At 40.3% G+C, this 19,022-nt stretch overlaps 2 protein-coding genes across 6 annotated transcripts in view; one reads left to right on the top strand and one right to left on the bottom strand.

The window, feature by feature from the left end:
• Positions 1-19,022, bottom strand: part of sd (TEA domain transcription factor 1 homolog scalloped) — a 198,314-nt gene that overhangs the window by 170,816 nt on the left and 8,476 nt on the right. The window lies entirely within an intron of this gene.
• On the top strand, positions 1,657-17,676 carry LOC105676109 (proton-coupled amino acid transporter-like protein CG1139). Its single transcript, XM_067355418.1, has 9 exons — positions 1,657-1,815; positions 11,189-11,860; positions 12,487-12,579; positions 12,801-13,073; positions 13,284-13,638; positions 13,796-13,974; positions 14,271-14,455; positions 14,861-15,101; positions 15,434-17,676. Coding segments are annotated over exons 2-9 (1,335 nt in total). The 5' UTR covers positions 1,657-1,815; positions 11,189-11,858; the 3' UTR covers positions 15,441-17,676.

The raw sequence follows: 19,022 nt of genomic DNA, 5'->3' as shown, positions 1-19,022 counted from the left end.
AGAAGAGAAAGCGATATAATAACACAATTGTTATAATAATGATAGAATTCATAGTTAATATAGATCAATTTTGTAATTTATGCAACAAATTAGCGTATAAAGACAAGCAATGTAGCAATTTAGGATTTTAAGAAACGGATACAAGTTGCTTTTGTGAGCTATTCCTCGTGCCTATAATTGCAACCATTTCGCTCTGTGTCATACGTAGCGAAACTACGAATGATTATTAAGCTCACAGACTTTGCGAAACGTGGATGGAATTAGTCGCGCGCGGAAGGATTCGTAATAGGACTTTCGTTGCCGTCAACAATATCGGATAATTACGTCTCTGTCGGGCGATCCTCGAAATAGAGTAATGGAGAACCGGTGAAATCGGCTTGAGGGGGTTAAATTGAAATTGAAATCACTCGAAATTACTTGCAGCCTCGTCGACGACGGCTTTCGTCATCGTCGCCGGAGATATTCCGTTCCGGAAATCGAATATTGCACTCTCAACGCGCCGATAACTCTTGCGCGTTACAATATCCCGTAAAAATGTCTGCATAAGATGACCAACCGTTTCACATTTAAAATCATATATTTTCGGAATTCATCTTATCTTACCAAGCAATCCCAATTTTTCCTCATTTTTCATAAATTTTTTGTTTTATTAAAATTTTTGTGTTAAATCACATTTTAAAATATTTTAATTTCAATATTTCTTTTAAAAACTTTTAATTTTGAAAAATGGCCTGTTCTTTTTCTTGATCTTTTCAAAATTGATTACCTCACTTTACAATTTAACTAAAGATTTTCCAAGTGGCGAACACACAAATTATTGAAATAAATGCTTCTTCTTTCACGCAGTCAGAGAATTTTTCTTATTTGGAATTGCCGGAATTCCCACCAGCACGGCAGCGATAACAGCGGGAAAAAAGCGCAGGATTTGCTCTAAAAAATGCTAAACCGAGCAGGGAAAAAGGCGTTAACGACGTCTTCGTTAAGGGATGCCCGCAGGGCAGAGTTAAAACGGTGAGGAATCAAAAGATCGATTAGAATCAGCCGTCGCCGCGGGATTTCTCGTGCAATTCGAAGGGAGAAGTCTTGCCCTCGCGACAGGGAACGCGAGGTCAGGGGAGGAGAGCTGCATTTATAAGAAATGCCAAGGGAAAGGAAGAAAAGGTGGCGCGAGGGCCACTCTCTTTGTTGCTCGACTTTTCGCTTTGCCGTTTTTGGGGGGAACGGTGATGTCCATCCTCTCTTCTTTCCGGAGAAATTCAATATTTTGGCTATCGAGTTTTCTACAGGAAGGGAAAAGCACCGTATTTCTTTTTCCTTCTTTTTAGTTCCTTTCTTTTCACTTTGTTCACGCCAAAATAAAGCGAATAACTTTAGAATTATTCAGCGTTCGGAAAATAAAAAGGTAACACGTGATTCATTTTCATTGTAGAAAAAGTGATAGAGAACGACCATTCAAAAAGAAAGTGAGTTTCATTCAATATCTAAGATAAATCCAGAAAAAAAATTTTGTTACCGCGTTGAAAAGTAATTTCACAATTTAAAATAATTTTATCGATTTATCGATGAATTTTATACACCGATTTACTACCCGCATTCTCACGCAAATCTCGAGATCTAGCAGGAAGATTACTTCGCGATATCCGACCGCACGGGGTCTCGGTGCAGCGGAGGATATGAAGAGGAGAAGAGGTGAGGCTCCAAATCCCACGGACGTAAACACAGAACAAGCTCGCCCGCTGCGACGAACAGCGAGGTGGGCGTGGCGGGAAAACATGCCGTCACAATGTTGGTCCAACTACACGACAATTATCGCCGGTGAGCTTTATAATTAAGAGACCTTACCCGCGGCCCAGCATTTATCTAGCATCTCCGTCCAGCCTCCCGCGGCGACAATCCGGTCCGCGATAAACGATTTGAACGAACGACGCACAATGAACAGCCACCGGCATTTTCTTCCGCGCGTGGTGTTGCGTACGACAAGTCTAGTTACTGTAACCGGTATACATACATTTTCTCTCTTCACAATGCAACTCCCTCCTCATTGACGACGACCGCGTGCTGCGACATTGTAACATGACGATCGAAATCGGAAGGGTATTCCGAAGACGAAGATTCAGTGCATTGGCGGAATAATCGTCTTCGCTAGGAGATTAATCGAGCAATAATCTAATATTCTATCAAGATATCAATATATATAGCTGAAATTGGACACGACTACTTAAAATGTAATCAATTTTTTTCTATCAAAAAATAAAAGACAAAATTTGCATATATATATTAGCATAATATATGATTAAAAAATAGTGCAATTAATAATATATATTCAGAAATCATATTATAAATGTTATTTTTTCTCATTTCAAAATTATGATATTAAAAAATTCAATATAAAACAGATTTCAGAGTTAAAAAAAATTTTTAATATCTTTCATAATAAAAAAACGTAAATTATTTAGAGCTTTTCATCACATAATAATTTCTTGTTCAAATTAAACTCAACTGCTACAAAAAAAAGAAGAAAAAAAACAGATGGACACGCGATGGTGAATAAGTGGACGGCTATCGAAAAGTAGGAAAACGCAGAAAAACGCGCAGCGTATCCGGAATACACAGCGGGGTGGCTGATGCTAGCCCATTGAAATTTCACCGAACGGTACAATGTAATTCAAGGTTCGGGGTCATCGTGCGACGCGTTAACGTGCTCTAATACGCTCTTAACGAACCCCTTAATCCAATTTCGCGCAAAGTAACGAAATTATGTGCTGGCTGACCGGAAGCCGCGGCGGCGAGCTTTCAAGCTTCTCATTCGACCCCTCTCGAGTGGCTTCCATTCATACCATTCGAGAACCTAAACGAACGAATTTGGCCTGTTCCCATTCTAACTGTGATTTTCAGAATTTCGTTTTCAGTATGCGACGTATACGTTAGCTCATTGAAATGTGGTTTTTAATAATAAGTAAAAGAATAGAGATAAAAAGATAATTTGATATAAGAACTTGCTAATCAAATTTAAATAAACTTTTTTGTAATCAAAAATATTCACATAAAATATTAAAATGTATAAAAGAGGCATGAAAAAGGTCTTTGTATGTATTATTAATATGTTATATCATTACTTGAGTAAATACAAAATTGGACAGTTCTCAAGATTTTATGCGATTATTAAAATTCAGTTCTATATTAATTGTGACTGTTAATTTAATTATTTTTATCTTAAGTGGTCCTGGTTTTATTTCATAGAAAGTAGAAAAATTGTGATTTTTTATTTGTTAAAATAAGCTAATAACAGATTGATATCAGTTCGATGACATATTTGTGTAACATTCGAGACAAAACCTTAACAACTGCGAGTGCAGAGCTCTATTTAACAGTCATAGGGTTCGGCCATATGTGCTCCTACACGGTACAAGGAGGATTATCATCGGGGAGATCCGTTATCTCGGTGGCACGCGTTTCTCTGTGGAATCTCTCGTTTCTCCTCGTTCAACCCACTGCCTCGCTCTTGTATTCCCTCTCCTACTCTTGTTTCCTCTATCTCGCGCCCGTCCTGCTTTATGGTCGGTACGTGATAATAGAGATGTCATCCTGTCGGTGCTTTGACAACCCCATAACACGGGCATTCGCGTAGCCTGTCTGTAACACGGCGCTGTACTCCCCAGAGATCTTGCAAAACTCTCGTTGCCCACCGCAGTTTTACGCTATGCTATTTTCGAAGACTTTTCTCGTTTCGTCATGTGGCGTGCTCACAAATATCGTGGTCGGTGAAGAATAATGCTATGCGATCGCGTATATGTGCACTTTTAAATTTGCCAACTGAGTCATGCTTATTTCAAAGATTCTTCTATATTGTTTTAACATTAAATATCTTGGAAGCTAAGTTTCAACTTAAAATTTTGTAAAGATAAACTTATTCAGAATTAAATGAAAAACAAGATATCTTGGCTTTGTAGTGATATTTGTAAGAAAAAACTCGAAACTGTGAATAGCGAATGTTTCATCATAGCACGAAGATCGCAGCATAAGATATGAGTCTCAAGCAGAATCATTTGTGAGAGTTAATGCGATGATCGGGATGATCGACACGCGCAGCCAAGTATTTAAGATTGCCGGATAAGAGAGTCACGTGCGGGTAGGATCTGGCAGGACATTTATTGAGAGCTCCCTCTCTGTTTCGCCCTTCGTCGCGTCGACAGCGGTGCGATGTATTGCTTTTTAAAAGACTTTAAAAGCTGCCTTATCGGATTGTCGCCATCGAATGAATCGTGTCGCACGGTATCCATCGTTTTGAATTCGGCCACTTTTCCTCCTCGCTGTACTTTTCGATCTACGTGATCGCACATTCTGCAGAATTGCAGTTTGATCTCTCTGCCGTGTACTTCGATATGTCAACAAAGTGATCGTACGATTCAGAAATTGTGATAATTTGTCTTTTTAGAAGAGAAAAAAGTAGTCAATACAGAGATGAATTTTAAGATAAATGTTTTCTAAATTACATTATTGATAATTAAAATACATTATTTTATTATGAGGAAAAAAAAACCGTGAAAGTTTCAGTCCTATGCAACACGGAAATTTATTGTTGAGAAACATCTGTGCACAGTTCTATGAAAAAAAAGTAGTGAATTTAGCTTGACTCTAATACATTCCGTATCTATGTAATCTTATCTGCTATAATTAGAGCCAAAAATAACATATTTAATCGTTTGTATTGTACTTTATGATTGTAATTAGAAGATGGAATGTTCCCTACCTATTAATGTATTTTTTTTTTAGTTTACTGCGATTTTCAAAATCCGATAAGGTTCTATCAAGCATCCTGCTCGCGTCTGGCCCTCACACGATGTATGTACATATATAAATACGTATATACGCTGGACGATATTACAAAATTATCGCAACGTCAATGTTATCGGCGCCGTCCGTGCAGAGCGAAGCACGTAGATACACGGAGCGATACGCTCCGCATGGCATAATGGAGCCGATCGGACGGCGGGACCCCCGCGTGAAATGCGAGTTCCCCATAGAATAGGTCCTATCCCCCTTCCGCCCCGTGGGGCCTCCAGTGCCCGAGATAATGCGATAACGAGCTTTACTACATGACTATCGCCGCTGCGTGTATTTATTGCCGCAATCGATTCGCGCGCTCTTCCTGGTATTCGCCGAAAATAAATCGCCGACCCGGTAAAATTTATTAAGCTCTGTTACGTTGTTTTCTTCCTACATATTAACTTCTTAACGTCACAATTTTTTCTGCAATCGCGACAAATACAAGATTCACTTAGATCTTAGGACAAAAATTATACATATCTTTTAGAACTTCTCGATTTTATCACTTCAAGTTTAGTTCAAGTTGAGTCTACTTTTTTTCTCAAATTAGTGTAAAAGACGAAAATTAAATTAAACATGGTCAAAAGTAAAATATGCAAATTATGAACACCTAATAATCTGCATAATTAACATTTGTATCATTAAAAAAGATATTAAATATATATAGACGTTGGAATTTAATATAATTTCATCTTATTAAGTCTATTTTTAGTTTTGTTAGAATCAAAAACAAAATATATCATAAAATCATACCGGCGTTAAAAAGTTAAAGCAAATTGCGTTTTAACAATTTATCTCTTTTTGACTTTCACTTATTCGACGTGCGATGAATTTATAGGATGTGTGCTAAAGCGTCTTCCGAAATTGCGACGAAAGCTGTCGAAACGGAGTGACGAGACGCGTTAAGTGCTTACTCTTGACAAGGGATGTACGTTGGCGCTACCTTGCGAGAAATCGCGGTGTCCCGCGTTTTGTAATGACCTCATTGTCGTGCCGGCGTGGCGACAACGCCCCCCGCTATTGTTGCTTCCTGAGAACGTTTGACTTCGCCGGTGATTGCAGGGTGAATTTCTCGGGAGTTTGCTGCATTGTCGCGCTAGAATATGAAGGGAGGCGCTCTGCGGCCACGCGAGAGGGGTGCCTCGATTATAGTTCTTTTGCTTCCTCGTCATCCCCTCTCTCTCTCTTTCTGTTTCTTTCCTCACGCGGGCCCTCTGTGCAACGCGCGTAGCGGGCCCCGGCTACCTTCCCTGAGAAGATTTCAAATTACAGGCTCCAAAAACGGCGCCCCCGTCGTGGACCGCGCACCCCCCGTCGCGCTATCGCGGAAACACGCGCGAGACACCCCGCTTCGAAGGCGCACTGCTTCTTTTTCTTCTGTTTTCTTTTTTTATTTCGCTGCGCGATTTCTCTCGCGATATCTTTCACTCGGTTCCGGCGTTTGAGGAACATGGAAACGGCTCATGAGACCACATAGAAACGTCATTGTGAGTGTGCCTCAAATATATGATATGAGCATTTCGAATAACAGATACTATGCTTAATTAACGTTAATTATATTGTTGCGTATAAGTATGTCAATTTTATTAATTTTAATCAACTTAAGCCGTAGTGTGATTAATATTTTTTGTTTCTTTTTTAATTTAAATAATTGAATCTTATGTCCTTAAATTCCTGGGAACATTTTTTTTAATTTCTCATAAAAGTGACATTGAGTAAGATGATTAAAAAAAAAAAAATCGGTAGAGAAACTGTGTAAAAATATGTATTATTAACTGGTCGAAGGGTGGAAACTATGTACGAAAATATGTACGAGACAGCGACGACAAGCAGCCGAGTGAAAATCGCAAACGGGGGGAGCAGACACGCGCGCGTCCCTTTGACGACGATCTCGCGCGGAGGGATGATACTTTGAACTCGCCGACAACTCTTTCGAGACCTTCGTTACGGCTCGCTTCGCGAGTATCTGCGTATATATATGCCCAGGAAGAAAAAAGAGCTCTCTCAGCTATTCTTATCGCCGACCCTTGTCTCGCACGGGATATTAAACGAAACGCATTTTTGCCTGCCATTACAACTCTGCAAACCTGTTCTGTATCGAAGTAAAACATGGAGACTACAAAGTAAGACGTTGAATCGGACATTAAATTGAGATAAATATTATAAAGCAAGCGCTAATTAATAACTGTTATCTTTTCGACAAAGCGCTGAAAAATTCGAAAACGTTTATATAAATTCTATATACAAAAACTTTTGGAAATTTCTTGAAAATATAATGACTTGATGATCTATGAAAAAGCTGTTGGAAGTTCGTTAATTTCAAATTCAATATAAGATATTTCGCTTTCTACAATATTAGAAACAATACAGTTACTAAAATCTATTTATGATACAATCTGAATAAAGTAGTATTCAATAGTTCCAACTACATATCTCTAAAAAAGATGGTAGGGATAATTCTCCATCGATGCTTAATGTAAAAATAAAATATAGTTCTCAAGTTGCTCATGCTTTTAAAGCGTGATACTTCCTCACAAAATTACAGCTTGCAATTATAAATATCAATGCGCATACTAACTCTCATTGCGACGTTGCAACGCGCAACAGACAACACCTTCGCCAAGTTTAATGCGAAACCGAGCGTTTTCTACAATGCGATTACGCGGGAGCGTTAATCCGTATTGTTTTTTTTCCAGTAGATCGTGCGCGAACGCGAGAGCGACCGGACCGCGTGCGTGGGTAAAACAGTCCGAAAGAGGGAAAAAGGTGAACGATGCGACAGTGTATCCAGAACGAGAGAAAGAGAAAGAGAGAGAGAAGCGCGGATGAGAGAGACATCAATAGACGGACAGATTTATTCTGTTGCGAGATGAAGAGAGAAAAAACGGCCAGAAAGGGTGCACCATGCATTCGAGCTCGCGCGTGTGCGTCGGGCGTTTTTAATGCGTGTTACCCGGCAGAACCGCAATCCGCTTTTGCGGCGGATGCCGGTGCCGTCCGCAGCCCACCGGTTGGCGGTTTCCGGTAACGCGCTTTAGCGCAAACCAGCAAGCACGCCTGATTTCGAAATTGCAAAACATTTTCACACTCTTGTGGTTCCGCCGCCCGATGGACCGCCCCCGCCCCTCCCGGGCTGTTGCGCGCACAGTGCCAACTTCCGTTCCCTTTTCGCTTCTCACTATTTTTTTCGTTTTTCCACACGCGTGTGCACATCAGCGCTTAAAATCACGCGTTCTCCTAAAACGCCTCGCGTGCCCAAAAACATGCGTCAACGCCGCGTGAAAACGCACCGCGTTCGAGTGCAATTTCGCGAAAAAGAACTTGTATCTGTATAAGGATGACGCGATCTAGCTTCTATCATTTAGTTTAAAAATTTGTATAAAAAAATTTAAAATAGAAGTTCGTATATTCCAATTTTCTGAAAATTTTGTTCTAAGTCGATAATATGTTAAGAAACAATATGTAATTATTTGAATCATAATTAGTATCTTTATCATTTTTAGTAGGCCTGGCACTTTTTCGTTCCAATATCCTTATCTCAACTACAATCAGAGCTTTTAACTGCCTTATCGTTTCTTTCTCTATATTTCCACAATTTTTTGCACCAGACACCAAAGTATACGTCATCATCGAAACGCTCAGCAGCACATTAGCAGAACTTTATTACGCGAAAAAGTCGAGCGTGTCTAATGAGATCGCAATGGGCATATCGTCACCGCGGCTCATTTTAAACATATTAAAGAGTTTGACGACAAAATCATCGCTAGAGCTTTCCCATACTCATCGATATTCCGAGGATTGAGCGGTTTAATTGTGAAGCGTTTAACCAGCACGGCCTGCGGCGACAAGGTAGACAGGCAAGCAAAGCCGGAGTCGGAGTGTGTAGTCATTAAATTATTCCGGAATATGAGCGCGATGGGTGTCCCCGACTGGTTCAATTCTAAAACGGCTTATGCTCGAAAAATCAACCGAAACATCTGACACGATCTATTTAGTTCTCTGCGTTAAATTTTGCACTGATCTTGCTTTGGTAATTTTATTTCTGCATATTCTTAGAAATCATATTTGAACTAACAAGGTTGCTTACTGCTAATTCAGCGCAAAGAATGAAGAAAAAAAGGATTCTTTGATAAATATAGGCTCTCTAACTTATGTCAACATAAACGAAGAGATAAATGAAAAATTCGTGTTAATAATTTTGCTTAAGAAAAATTAAATTGTCAAAAAAAACATATCTACATCACAAAGCACTTCTATGTTTTAAACTGACGATTTATATTAAGTCAATAATAAAATTTCTGGCATATTTTGCAAGTCTATACTGCGCTCTAATAATTTCATTATCGAAAAATATCAGCAATTGTTCTCAATAATTTTTAAACTTTGAGCTTTCATAATTTTTTTATTATATGAAAAATTCTTATTTGAAAGTAATTCACAAAAAAAGACCTTTTGTCTATTTCTTCTGACGTTTTAATTCGAAAGCTATTTATTTATCATGCACATATTGCTTCTAATTTTGAAATAAATAATATCAAGTGTTAATAATATCAAACTATTCTGTCGCGAATATTTTGTCAGAGAATTGCCAGCATCGGTCAGCGGCGCGTTTTCGATCGAACAGTGTTATCTCGTTGCGGCACGTGCAGAATCTCGAGGCACCCCCCACGGGAAGAATTCAGGTTCTCGGCTGGGCACAGAATACGATGCGAATCAGTGACTCCGAAAAACGATCCTTCAGTGCGCAACGAACGTAAGCGCAGCGCGCGCGAACGCGAGCGTGTCGGCAAACAAAATCGGTCGGTGGAACAGCATCGGCAGTTGCGGCAGGCAGCAGCAGGCAGCCCAGGTTACTCTCTTCGCGGCCGATGCACACACGTCACCCCTGCGGGGCTGAGCAAAATGCAAAAACGTCAGCGGCAAGATCCTCGAATGATTTTTCGAACGCGCAACGAGCCCGCGAGCTGCCCGCCGCATAAAACGCTTTGCCGTGTGTTCCGTACCGGCGGCATATCGAACGATTTCCCGATAAATAACGTCGCATTTTCGGCCGGCAAAAAGGCTTTTGCGCATCGCGCTCGCCGTCGGCAGCGATGCGGAAAAAGCGCGTCAGACACGTTAGATCTGTCCAATTGTGCCTCCTCCTCTGCCGATATCTCTTTTACCGCTGGAAATCGCAGTCGTTAGTGGTACGCGCGATTATCGATATTCCATGGAAAACCATTGGCGGCTAATTGCCAATACAAGGGAGGAATCCCCGTTGCCCCCGGCAACGTTCCACTGCCGATGAAATTATAATCGAACAATTATAATTAACGAAATAATGCGATATCGTCCGCGCGCGATGCGCGATTTCCATGGCTACAAAGTATTATATTGTAATATTTCGAACTGAGTAATTTTATTATTGGGAAATATTGCATTGTCACATCTATTATTATAATGGTTTCCATTGTTTCTATATTTAATACGTACTAAATATAAAAAAATTACATATCCGAGGGATGCGCGATAAAAAGCACTTGCCCACTCTTGATGTCGTTCTCCGCGACCCTTTCTCTATTAACATTATACAGCGGCCGCCGTTTATTGTACGCGCACTGCAGCTAATTACCACGGCAGTTGCCCTTTGACTCGATTAATAACAACGAATGCGCCCAGCGATATCCAGCCACGTGCTGCGCTGCGTTTCCAAATTTGTTTCACGGGAGCTTACGGGAGCCGCCAACCGGTCTGTCGAGCGGATGAAAAAAAAAAAAAAGAGAGAGAGAGAAGAATCAGAATGACGAAAGAAGGAAAAAGGGCTGGGAGGGTTCGGGAGGGAGATAGAAGAGGCGATTCGTACCATTTGGCTCGGCTTCGACGTCGGTTAACGCAGCGGGGTTACCGCGGACGCCTCGACGGACACATTGAGGGCGCCCGCTCGACTTGATAATCGCTTGCCATTCATACACTTTTCATTGGATTGCGATTGAGCATTAAGAAACCGGGAGACCCGGGGGCTACGCCGCGTTTCGCGTCGCGCCCGGCCGACGTATTAGCATTAGGAGGCATCATCTCGAGTGTAAACACTGCATGGGCACCGCGGATTTAGTCACAGTCGAGAACCGCGGGACGTCCCCGATATTATCGTCGCTTTCTACGTCTTTACCTTTCGTAACGTACCCCACCCCTCGCAAAACGTGTCGGCGATCTATTAACGTATAATTTTTATCAACAGAAATTTCAGACATTAAATATAATGTCATGAATTATAAATAGGAAACAAATAGAATTATTCTTGACGTAATACATCTCGTATTACAAGAAATGTGAGATAAAATACGTGCATCAAGGATTAATTGAGCTGCATCTCGCACAGAAACTTCCCACAATCTGCACGTCAACTCGTCCGACGAATCCCGTCTTACATACATCCCCACGAGAGATCAACCCGAAGACATCGACGAAGAAACTATCTAAAGGAGGATCTGCCGGAGCGCTGCTGACACAAGGAGTTTCGTTTCACAGGGGTGAAGAAAAGAAAGCGGTTTGTCGTTGGCCTTAACCGCGAGGTTCACGGTTAAAGCTCACGAACGACGGACGTCACCTATGATCCCCTTTATCCAATCCGTACGGATCCGCGGGGCGTTAAATCCCTCGGGAAAAGCACCGTAACTGAGCTCGCGTTCGCGCGCACTAAGTCGGTCAGCTCGGTCCAGCCGAGCGAGAGGATCACAATACTGCCACCGACCGCGGCCGGGTACATCTATCTACGCTCGCGTTCTCCCGCGCACTTCTCCCGTGAAAATTGGTTGTGCGAGAAATCCATGCTAATGTCGACTAATCGGCCGTAATCAACCGTGAGAACCGACGATCGTCACAAGCCCACGTGTTCGAGGAAGATCGCGACGAATGCGGAGCATCCCTTTCCTTGGAATGCGTCGCAATTCGATCGGAACGATTGACGCGCAATCAAGCGGATTCATGCATTGAAAGCGATCGTGTTTTTGTAGAAAACAGTCTGCTTTCGCGCGGATTGACAGATTGAGATGTAAGTAAATCCTCGGAAATTTACTTTCTTCAAAGCGTATTGTGACTTATATTGTGCCCATTTATTCAGTCAAGACAAATTTAGAATGTTTTGAAATAGCTATCGGATTGCTATTAATTTAAATTAAGTGCAATTTAATGGCGTTGAATACTTAATTTTTGTTGATATGGTTAGAAAATTTAGAAAAAAATAATTAGAAATACAAGCTCTGACAAGCAAGCGCGTCAACAAATTTAAAATATAAATTTGCAGTAAAGATATTTAACGTAAACATAAATTTGTAATCAACTATAGCTAAAAATACAAAAACTATAAACGTAATTTAAAATGTTTAACAACACAATTCATGCTATGTTAATTATGTTACAAATACACGGAGAAAATTTTATATCAAAAATTACTATGTACGGCATTAACCGCGAGCCATGAAGCCACAAACCAAAAATTTTTACTATGTTTTATATGTGAAGAACATGGTAAAAATTTTTATAATTCCTTCATGGTCCGCAGCTACTACCGTACATAGTTTTTACCGTACATAATTTTTGATATAAAATTTTGCTCCGTGTACTTAAATTAATTTTAATGTAATAATTTTTAATTTTAATCTTTAATTTTAATTTTAGGAGTGAACAAAAGGCAGAAGGACAACCGAGTGAATCCACTGACGATGAAGTTTATGATCCCCATTCGCATCGTGTCACTTACAAACCGGTGTCGTACGTCTTTTAAAGCCATTTATCTAATTCTAATTTTTGCTAACATCAAACTTTTGAAAAAGCTCGCATAATATAATTGATTAATTTTTTTCTATTTCAACCATCTATTTACTCATATTTTTGTTACTTTAACTACGTATTTATTTAAATTATTTTATTCGTAATTTATGCTAGCAAACTATGAAATTATAACATAATTTACTTCTTTTTCGCCTTTCCAGAGACTTCGGTTCTTTAGCGAATTTGATAAAAAGCGCGGCCGGAACAGGTCTTTTCGCTATGCCGAACGCGTTTGCTTGCGTCGGACTCTTTATCGGAATTATTGGCACAGCGCTTATGGGATTGCTGATAACCGGATCTCTTCAGTTGCTCGTTAGAATCCATCATCTAATGTGCACTCGTTTGAAGAAACCCACTTTAGTATATGACAAAGTGGTAGTCGCTACTTTAACTACGGATGTGCGAAAACCGTGGCTGTCTGCGCGCGCTGCAACGTTCGTAATTTCAATAATCGCGTTATTTCACGCTGAATATTTCACGCTTTTGGCATAACAAAATGTATATGCAACATTAACTTGATATTTTATGTAATAAGTAAAATAAGTAGATAAAAAAGTAAAATTAATATATATTAAGTAAAAAAATTTATGTTAAATATACGAAAAACTATAGAAACAAAAAATTAAATTTTTATTTGTTTGCAGACTCATCGTTGATGGCATAATGTTAGCATGCTACATTGGCATAGGTTCGGTTTACGTCGTGTTCGTTGCCGGTGTAATTCAAGAATGCATAGATAGTGAAAAAGTCATCGGTCAGAGCTACTACGCTCTCATATTATTTCCTCTACTTTTTATAATGAACATGGCAAGGAACCTTTCGGACATCGCGCCGATTTCTATTGTCGGAAACATTTTGCTTATCTCTGCTGCAATCATTGGAATTGTTTATGCTTTAAAAGACGGTATTGGCGACACATGGATGATGGTCGAACCGAACGTAGCCATGTATCCGAAATTTATTGGCTTGGTTTTCTTTAGTATGTGTTCACCGGGAGTGGTGAGTCTTTCATTTTTAGTAATTAACATTGATTTCTTAGTTTTCTGCCACTAAAATCTGTCGCAACTCTATGCAATTATAATAAATTCATTAAGTTTAATTTTAACAATAAATCAGATAATCGTGACTTTAAATACAATATGCTTGCATTTTTTAGATATTGGCGATAGAACATAGCATGAAAAAACCTTGGAATTACGTTAAATTCTGTGGGATATTGAATTGGGGCATGGCATTTTTGGTTGTAATACACATTTTCGTTGGAGCTATTGGTTATTTAAAATGGGGACAGGATGCGCTCGGCAATTTTATTCGTAATCATGAAGAGCATGACGCGTAATAAAATTTCATTTATTACAAAAACTTTATTAGCAAATACGCGATAAATTTTTGTTATATGTAATTTATACTATGTTGCATAACTGTTTGTGTACAATTTAAGCAAACTTTATTTTGATAAAATTTACATTTAACCACAGAACCCAATATATATTTTACATTAAAATTGAAAAAAATTGAAATATTGATTATCAAAACTATAAATCAAAAAACTGTGGCTGTAAATTTAAATCTTTTTGTTCTTTCAAAATGTTCTATGTATTAATAAACATTTTATGTTTGAAAATATTTAGACCGACGATTACAGCATTGGTAATGCAAGCGCTATCAATATACTTCACGTACGGATTGCAATGTTTTATGCCCATTACGATTCTAAAAGACCAGTACGCCGTACCAGCAGTCGAGCGCGGCGCTTGGAAAGGGACACCGTTTTTCTGGGATCTGATCATTCGTTTTGGCATCACCTTCATCACGTGTAAACGACAATTTCTTTTTAAACCTCTTCCGCGCCCGTTCCGTTCTCTCGTATTTTCAAGGTAAACTCAACCGAGTTCGATAAACCACGGCAGATTGAATCCCCTTTTGTCCCTAAACGACCAACTTCACGAAATCGATCAATCCACATCTGATTACAGTCCGCTTCGGACCCAGATATTACTAAAGTTCAGGAATCCACTGGAATTTGATATAGATGTTCAATCTTGTCGAAGTCTTATTCGGTCAGACACGCCAGAGTTACTAACGACGATGCTTGCTGCGTTACCGCTTTAATTTGCTCTAATTACGCTAATCGATATAGTGTCATGCCATTATTACTCTGTGAATAAAAATTTTCTAAATTAAAGCGCGAGACTCATATACACACACACGTATTTTGCAGGCATTCTAGCAGCGGCGATTCCAAAGCTCGATTTGTTCACCGGTTTGGTCGGCGCTGTATGCATATCTACTTTGGCTACATTAATCCCGGTTACTTTATACATTCTGGTGCATCACGAGAATTTCGGAAAGTTTAAATGGAGACTAATCCTGGGTGTCACTATGTTTTCCATTGCTTTTGTCGCAGCAATATGCGCCGTGACAACTAATCTCGTTTTAATCGTGCAGTATTTCAGATACGGGTATCATTATTATAATTCTTAATACATTTAGTGATTATAATATTAATATTTTATAATTATATAATCTTCTAATAAATAAAAAATTTATAATCAAATTTAAAAAGAGCTTGGATAAATTGTAACATGTATTTTTCATAATTTATTCGCTTTGTGCTTGTTTATAAATAATCTAAAATCAATTTCAAGATTTCAAGGCTAAAATAGCTGAAGCTCGTGAGGGATAAAATAATGTTTTCAAGCTCATTTGTAATTTAGATTATAAATGCGGTCGAATATATTCATTATTATTTCAGTGCGGAGAACAACAAACTAATTTTTTATTTCTTTTTCAGGGACTAAAGCTGCAGCGACAGTGGTGTTACCTTAATCTAGTCTCTGTTCGCAGTCCGTAACTCGATGAAAATACCACCGGCGCGCCTCGTAGCGTTTTCCACTTTTGTCTTCGGGCGCGGCTCTAAAGCCGCCATCGTTTACGCGCGATTCAGCCTAATCACGGCAGCTGCGGCGACGGCGACGGTGTGGCGGCTGGAAAAACCGCGAAAAAGGCGTGAAGCTCGTGAGGGACAAAAAGCGAGGAGAGCGGGAAAAAAGGAGACAGAAAAGAGGGAACACGGCGAGAGGAGAGCAACGCGCGCGACGTATAATCGCGTCAGATCACCGAGGCGTCAATGGCTGCTGCTGGGCTTATCACGCACACACGTGGGGGATACGATGATCGAGAGAGACAGAGAGAGAGACACACGTGGAAACTGGCAGACACGTATCGACATGGCAAATGCACAATCGTGTGGGTGCACGCGAAGGCCAGGGGGACGACGTTGCGCAAACGAGAGAGAGAGAGAGAGAGAAAGGGGGGGAGGGGGAGTGGAAAAGGAAGAGAGAGAACGAGAACATACACATTCTCTCTTTATCTATAGGAAAAGGAACCAAAGCAGAGGCGGCTGCGACGACGGCGAGAAGAGAGAGCCTCTATATAGCGGGACACGGAAGGGTGCTTTCATCACATAGAGAGAGGACACAACCCCTTTTAGTGGCCACCGCCGCTTCCCCGCCTCCCCTCACATCCTAACCTGCCGTATTCCGCGTCGTTCTTCGGGGGCCGTCCTCTCTTTCTCTCTCAGATTCGCCCTTACAGACTGCCTCTGCCTGGCCGCTCATCCGTTTGCCAGTTCAAGGTGGCTGCGTTCATTACCGGAGGATACACCGGCTGTGGTGTGAGACTTCATCGAACCCGTCGTCGGCTTCCCTCGTCATGCTTACCTCGCTAGCCCTCGCGAAAACGTCCCGTTTAATAATTATATCGATGAGGCGCCAAGGACGCCACGTCCGTGACATGCGAATTGTGAACCGAAAAAATTCGTAACTCTCTCGACAACAAAATTCCTTCGAGGTTTATGACTAAAATTGCATCGATTAATTTTACACTGTAAGTTATATACGCACGTAATATTATATCCAAACTGTGAATGTCTTTTTAATACAGGGCTTATGTATACACAAAATTACCGAAGAATTATAAAGAATCTTTGATTTATGAATAAATTTCGGAATTTCAAACAATATACTAGTTCAGAGTATACTTTTGAAATATTTTCTGGCAATTTACTAAAATTTACAACAAAAATAATAATATTTACGTTGAATAACAAATATTTTATTCATTTTGTTGGAATTAATGTCATAAATTTTCTAAAAATTACCAATAATCGTTTTGATATTTTTATCAGAAAAATTGCCAAAAATACCAAAAAAACTTAAACTCGTTAAAAAACATACATTTCAAATATTATTTGACAATTTTGAAATATTCTGCGTACATATTCGTATGAACTGTTACACCTGTTGGAATATATACAAAAGCAATGAAAGTACCGAAGCGAAATTGGACGAACACGTGCGTGTCTCTTTCATAAGTAAGTAACGACCGACCGACCGAGGGATTTTTCTTTCTAATTGAAACGAAAGGAAGCCGTCCCCGCGCAGAGTTGCGGAGATTAACCAACCGCATGAGCGCACGTGCACTTAAACAGCTGCTAATTGCTAAACCGAGAGACAGAGTTTCTATTGAACGCCTCATTTCAAGTTTTCTCGTTCTGCTCGAAAGAAAGAAAAAACAATTTTCTATAAAAAATAAATAAATTATTAATTCTGTTATTATAAACAGAGAATAAAGGTTCATAAATGTAGGATTGCAAAGTATAAGTGAATGAGAGAATGAACAAGAGTGAGAGAATGAGCGAGAGAGCGGGAAAGAGAATGTCGAAACTTTTAATGCATTGTTTTGTGCTGTATGACTGTTTTGAGCGAGTGCGGCGTATGAAAGCGAGTGTGGTGTGCGATTAAAGTTTTGAAAAATAACGAGAATGTGTGGGTTGGAATTTGAGAATGTATGATAGAGAATATAAGGACGAATGATTGAGAACGAATGTACAATGTGTTCTCAGCATTGAGAAAGCATAGTGTCTAGAATATTTCGAGAGAGCACAGTGTTTCGAGCGTCAGAGTCTTTTGAGTATTGTGAGACAGAATAATAATCTTTCTGTTACAACATAATAAGATTTTTTTATTCATTAATGAATGTTTAGTTCTTTATTGCACGCAAGCAAATAGCTAACTATAGTTTCTTCGAGAACGTGTATGTTCATGAATTTACTGCGGCATAGCGACGTCGGCAAGTCTATGAGACTTCGCTGAAACTAACATGACGAGTAGAAGAAAGCCGCGTAGGAAGCGAAACGGTCGAAGGAGACGGATGGTAAGACAGGATAAGCAGATATTAACCGAGTTCATGGCGGCACGGGGGGGAAGGATAGAGAGAGAGGGGGGGGGAGGGCAAAGGATACTGCGTAGCAACCAGAAGGGGTTTGCTCGTGGCTTTCCTTCCGCCAGGATCTTCTACTCTCTCGTGTGCGGTGTAAGGTTGAGGAGAAGAGCGAACGCCTTAGCTTGCCGCCGTTTCTCGCCGCTTCTCGCCGCTTCTCGCCGTCGGAAACGGAGAACCGGGCTTCCCTTATCTCGAGTCTGCAAGACTGCCTCCGGTAATACCGTGCGCCGCTGGAAACCCTTACGAGCGACGAGAACCCCGTGAAATATCGCTAAACGGCTTGGTGCCCCTTTCCTACCTACCTACCTCCTCTTCCACTTCGATCTTTCATGAGCGACGATCATCCACTCCCGCCTTTTCGAACACTTCGCGCCGACGATCACCCTTTCGCGCGTGCACCGGCTATATTCTATTCTGCGGAACGGTATCCACTCTCACCGACGAGATAACGCATATTGCACCAATGACAATGGATGTCACGTGCCCTGTCAACTGCCTGTCCTCGCTCGTTTAATGATAAACGAACCTCATGCATCGTTTCTTTTTCACAAATATCGGTGAGCATGAAAAATTCTATTTTTTTTTTGTACTTTTCATACTTTTATGCTCTTATACTTTGATCAGATACAATTAATTATAATTCTATAAGCATAATTAATTTTCTTGCAACATGATAACACTAATTAAATCCTACGCCAGAACTTAATCAGCGCTAATTATTCACTCTACACAAATTGCAACATTTTTCTTAATTTCTTCAGATTCTTAATTCTTAACTTTTCGCACAATTATTATCGGTTATCTGTGATTTGCGGATTTACGGGATTGTTGACTACGACTTTGGATTTAGGCGTCGAGACGGGCATCTTTGCGCGGGACACGAAAACGTACAACAAGAAAACGGCGCTGCTGAGGAAACGAACGAGCGCGCTTCATTATACGCGACGCCGACACGCTTCGTTTGTCCCCGGAAGTTGTGCTTCTGGAGGGGTGACGTCGACAGCGGGACGGGAGGGACAGAACGAGATGCGAGGAAGAGGCAGAACAGAAGGGAGAGTGAGGTGTAAATGGGAAGCCGGGATGGAGGGGCGGCTTGA

This window comes from Linepithema humile, chromosome 5, assembly GCF_040581485.1.
Source record: "Linepithema humile isolate Giens D197 chromosome 5, Lhum_UNIL_v1.0, whole genome shotgun sequence".
In the NCBI taxonomy this organism is placed as follows: domain Eukaryota; kingdom Metazoa; phylum Arthropoda; class Insecta; order Hymenoptera; family Formicidae; genus Linepithema; species Linepithema humile.
This window is presented reverse-complemented; position numbering and strand designations above follow the sequence as displayed.

What these genes read in the sequence shown, in the direction of transcription:
- LOC105676109 (XM_067355418.1), top strand. An exon ending in GTATGTGTTCACCGGGAGTG is followed by an intron (nt 13,639 to 13,795) that starts GTGAGTCTTTCA and finishes TGCATTTTTTAG; the next exon opens with ATATTGGCGATAGAACATAG. An exon ending in TGGCATCACCTTCATCACGT is followed by an intron (nt 14,456 to 14,860) that starts GTAAACGACAAT and finishes CGTATTTTGCAG; the next exon opens with GCATTCTAGCAGCGGCGATT.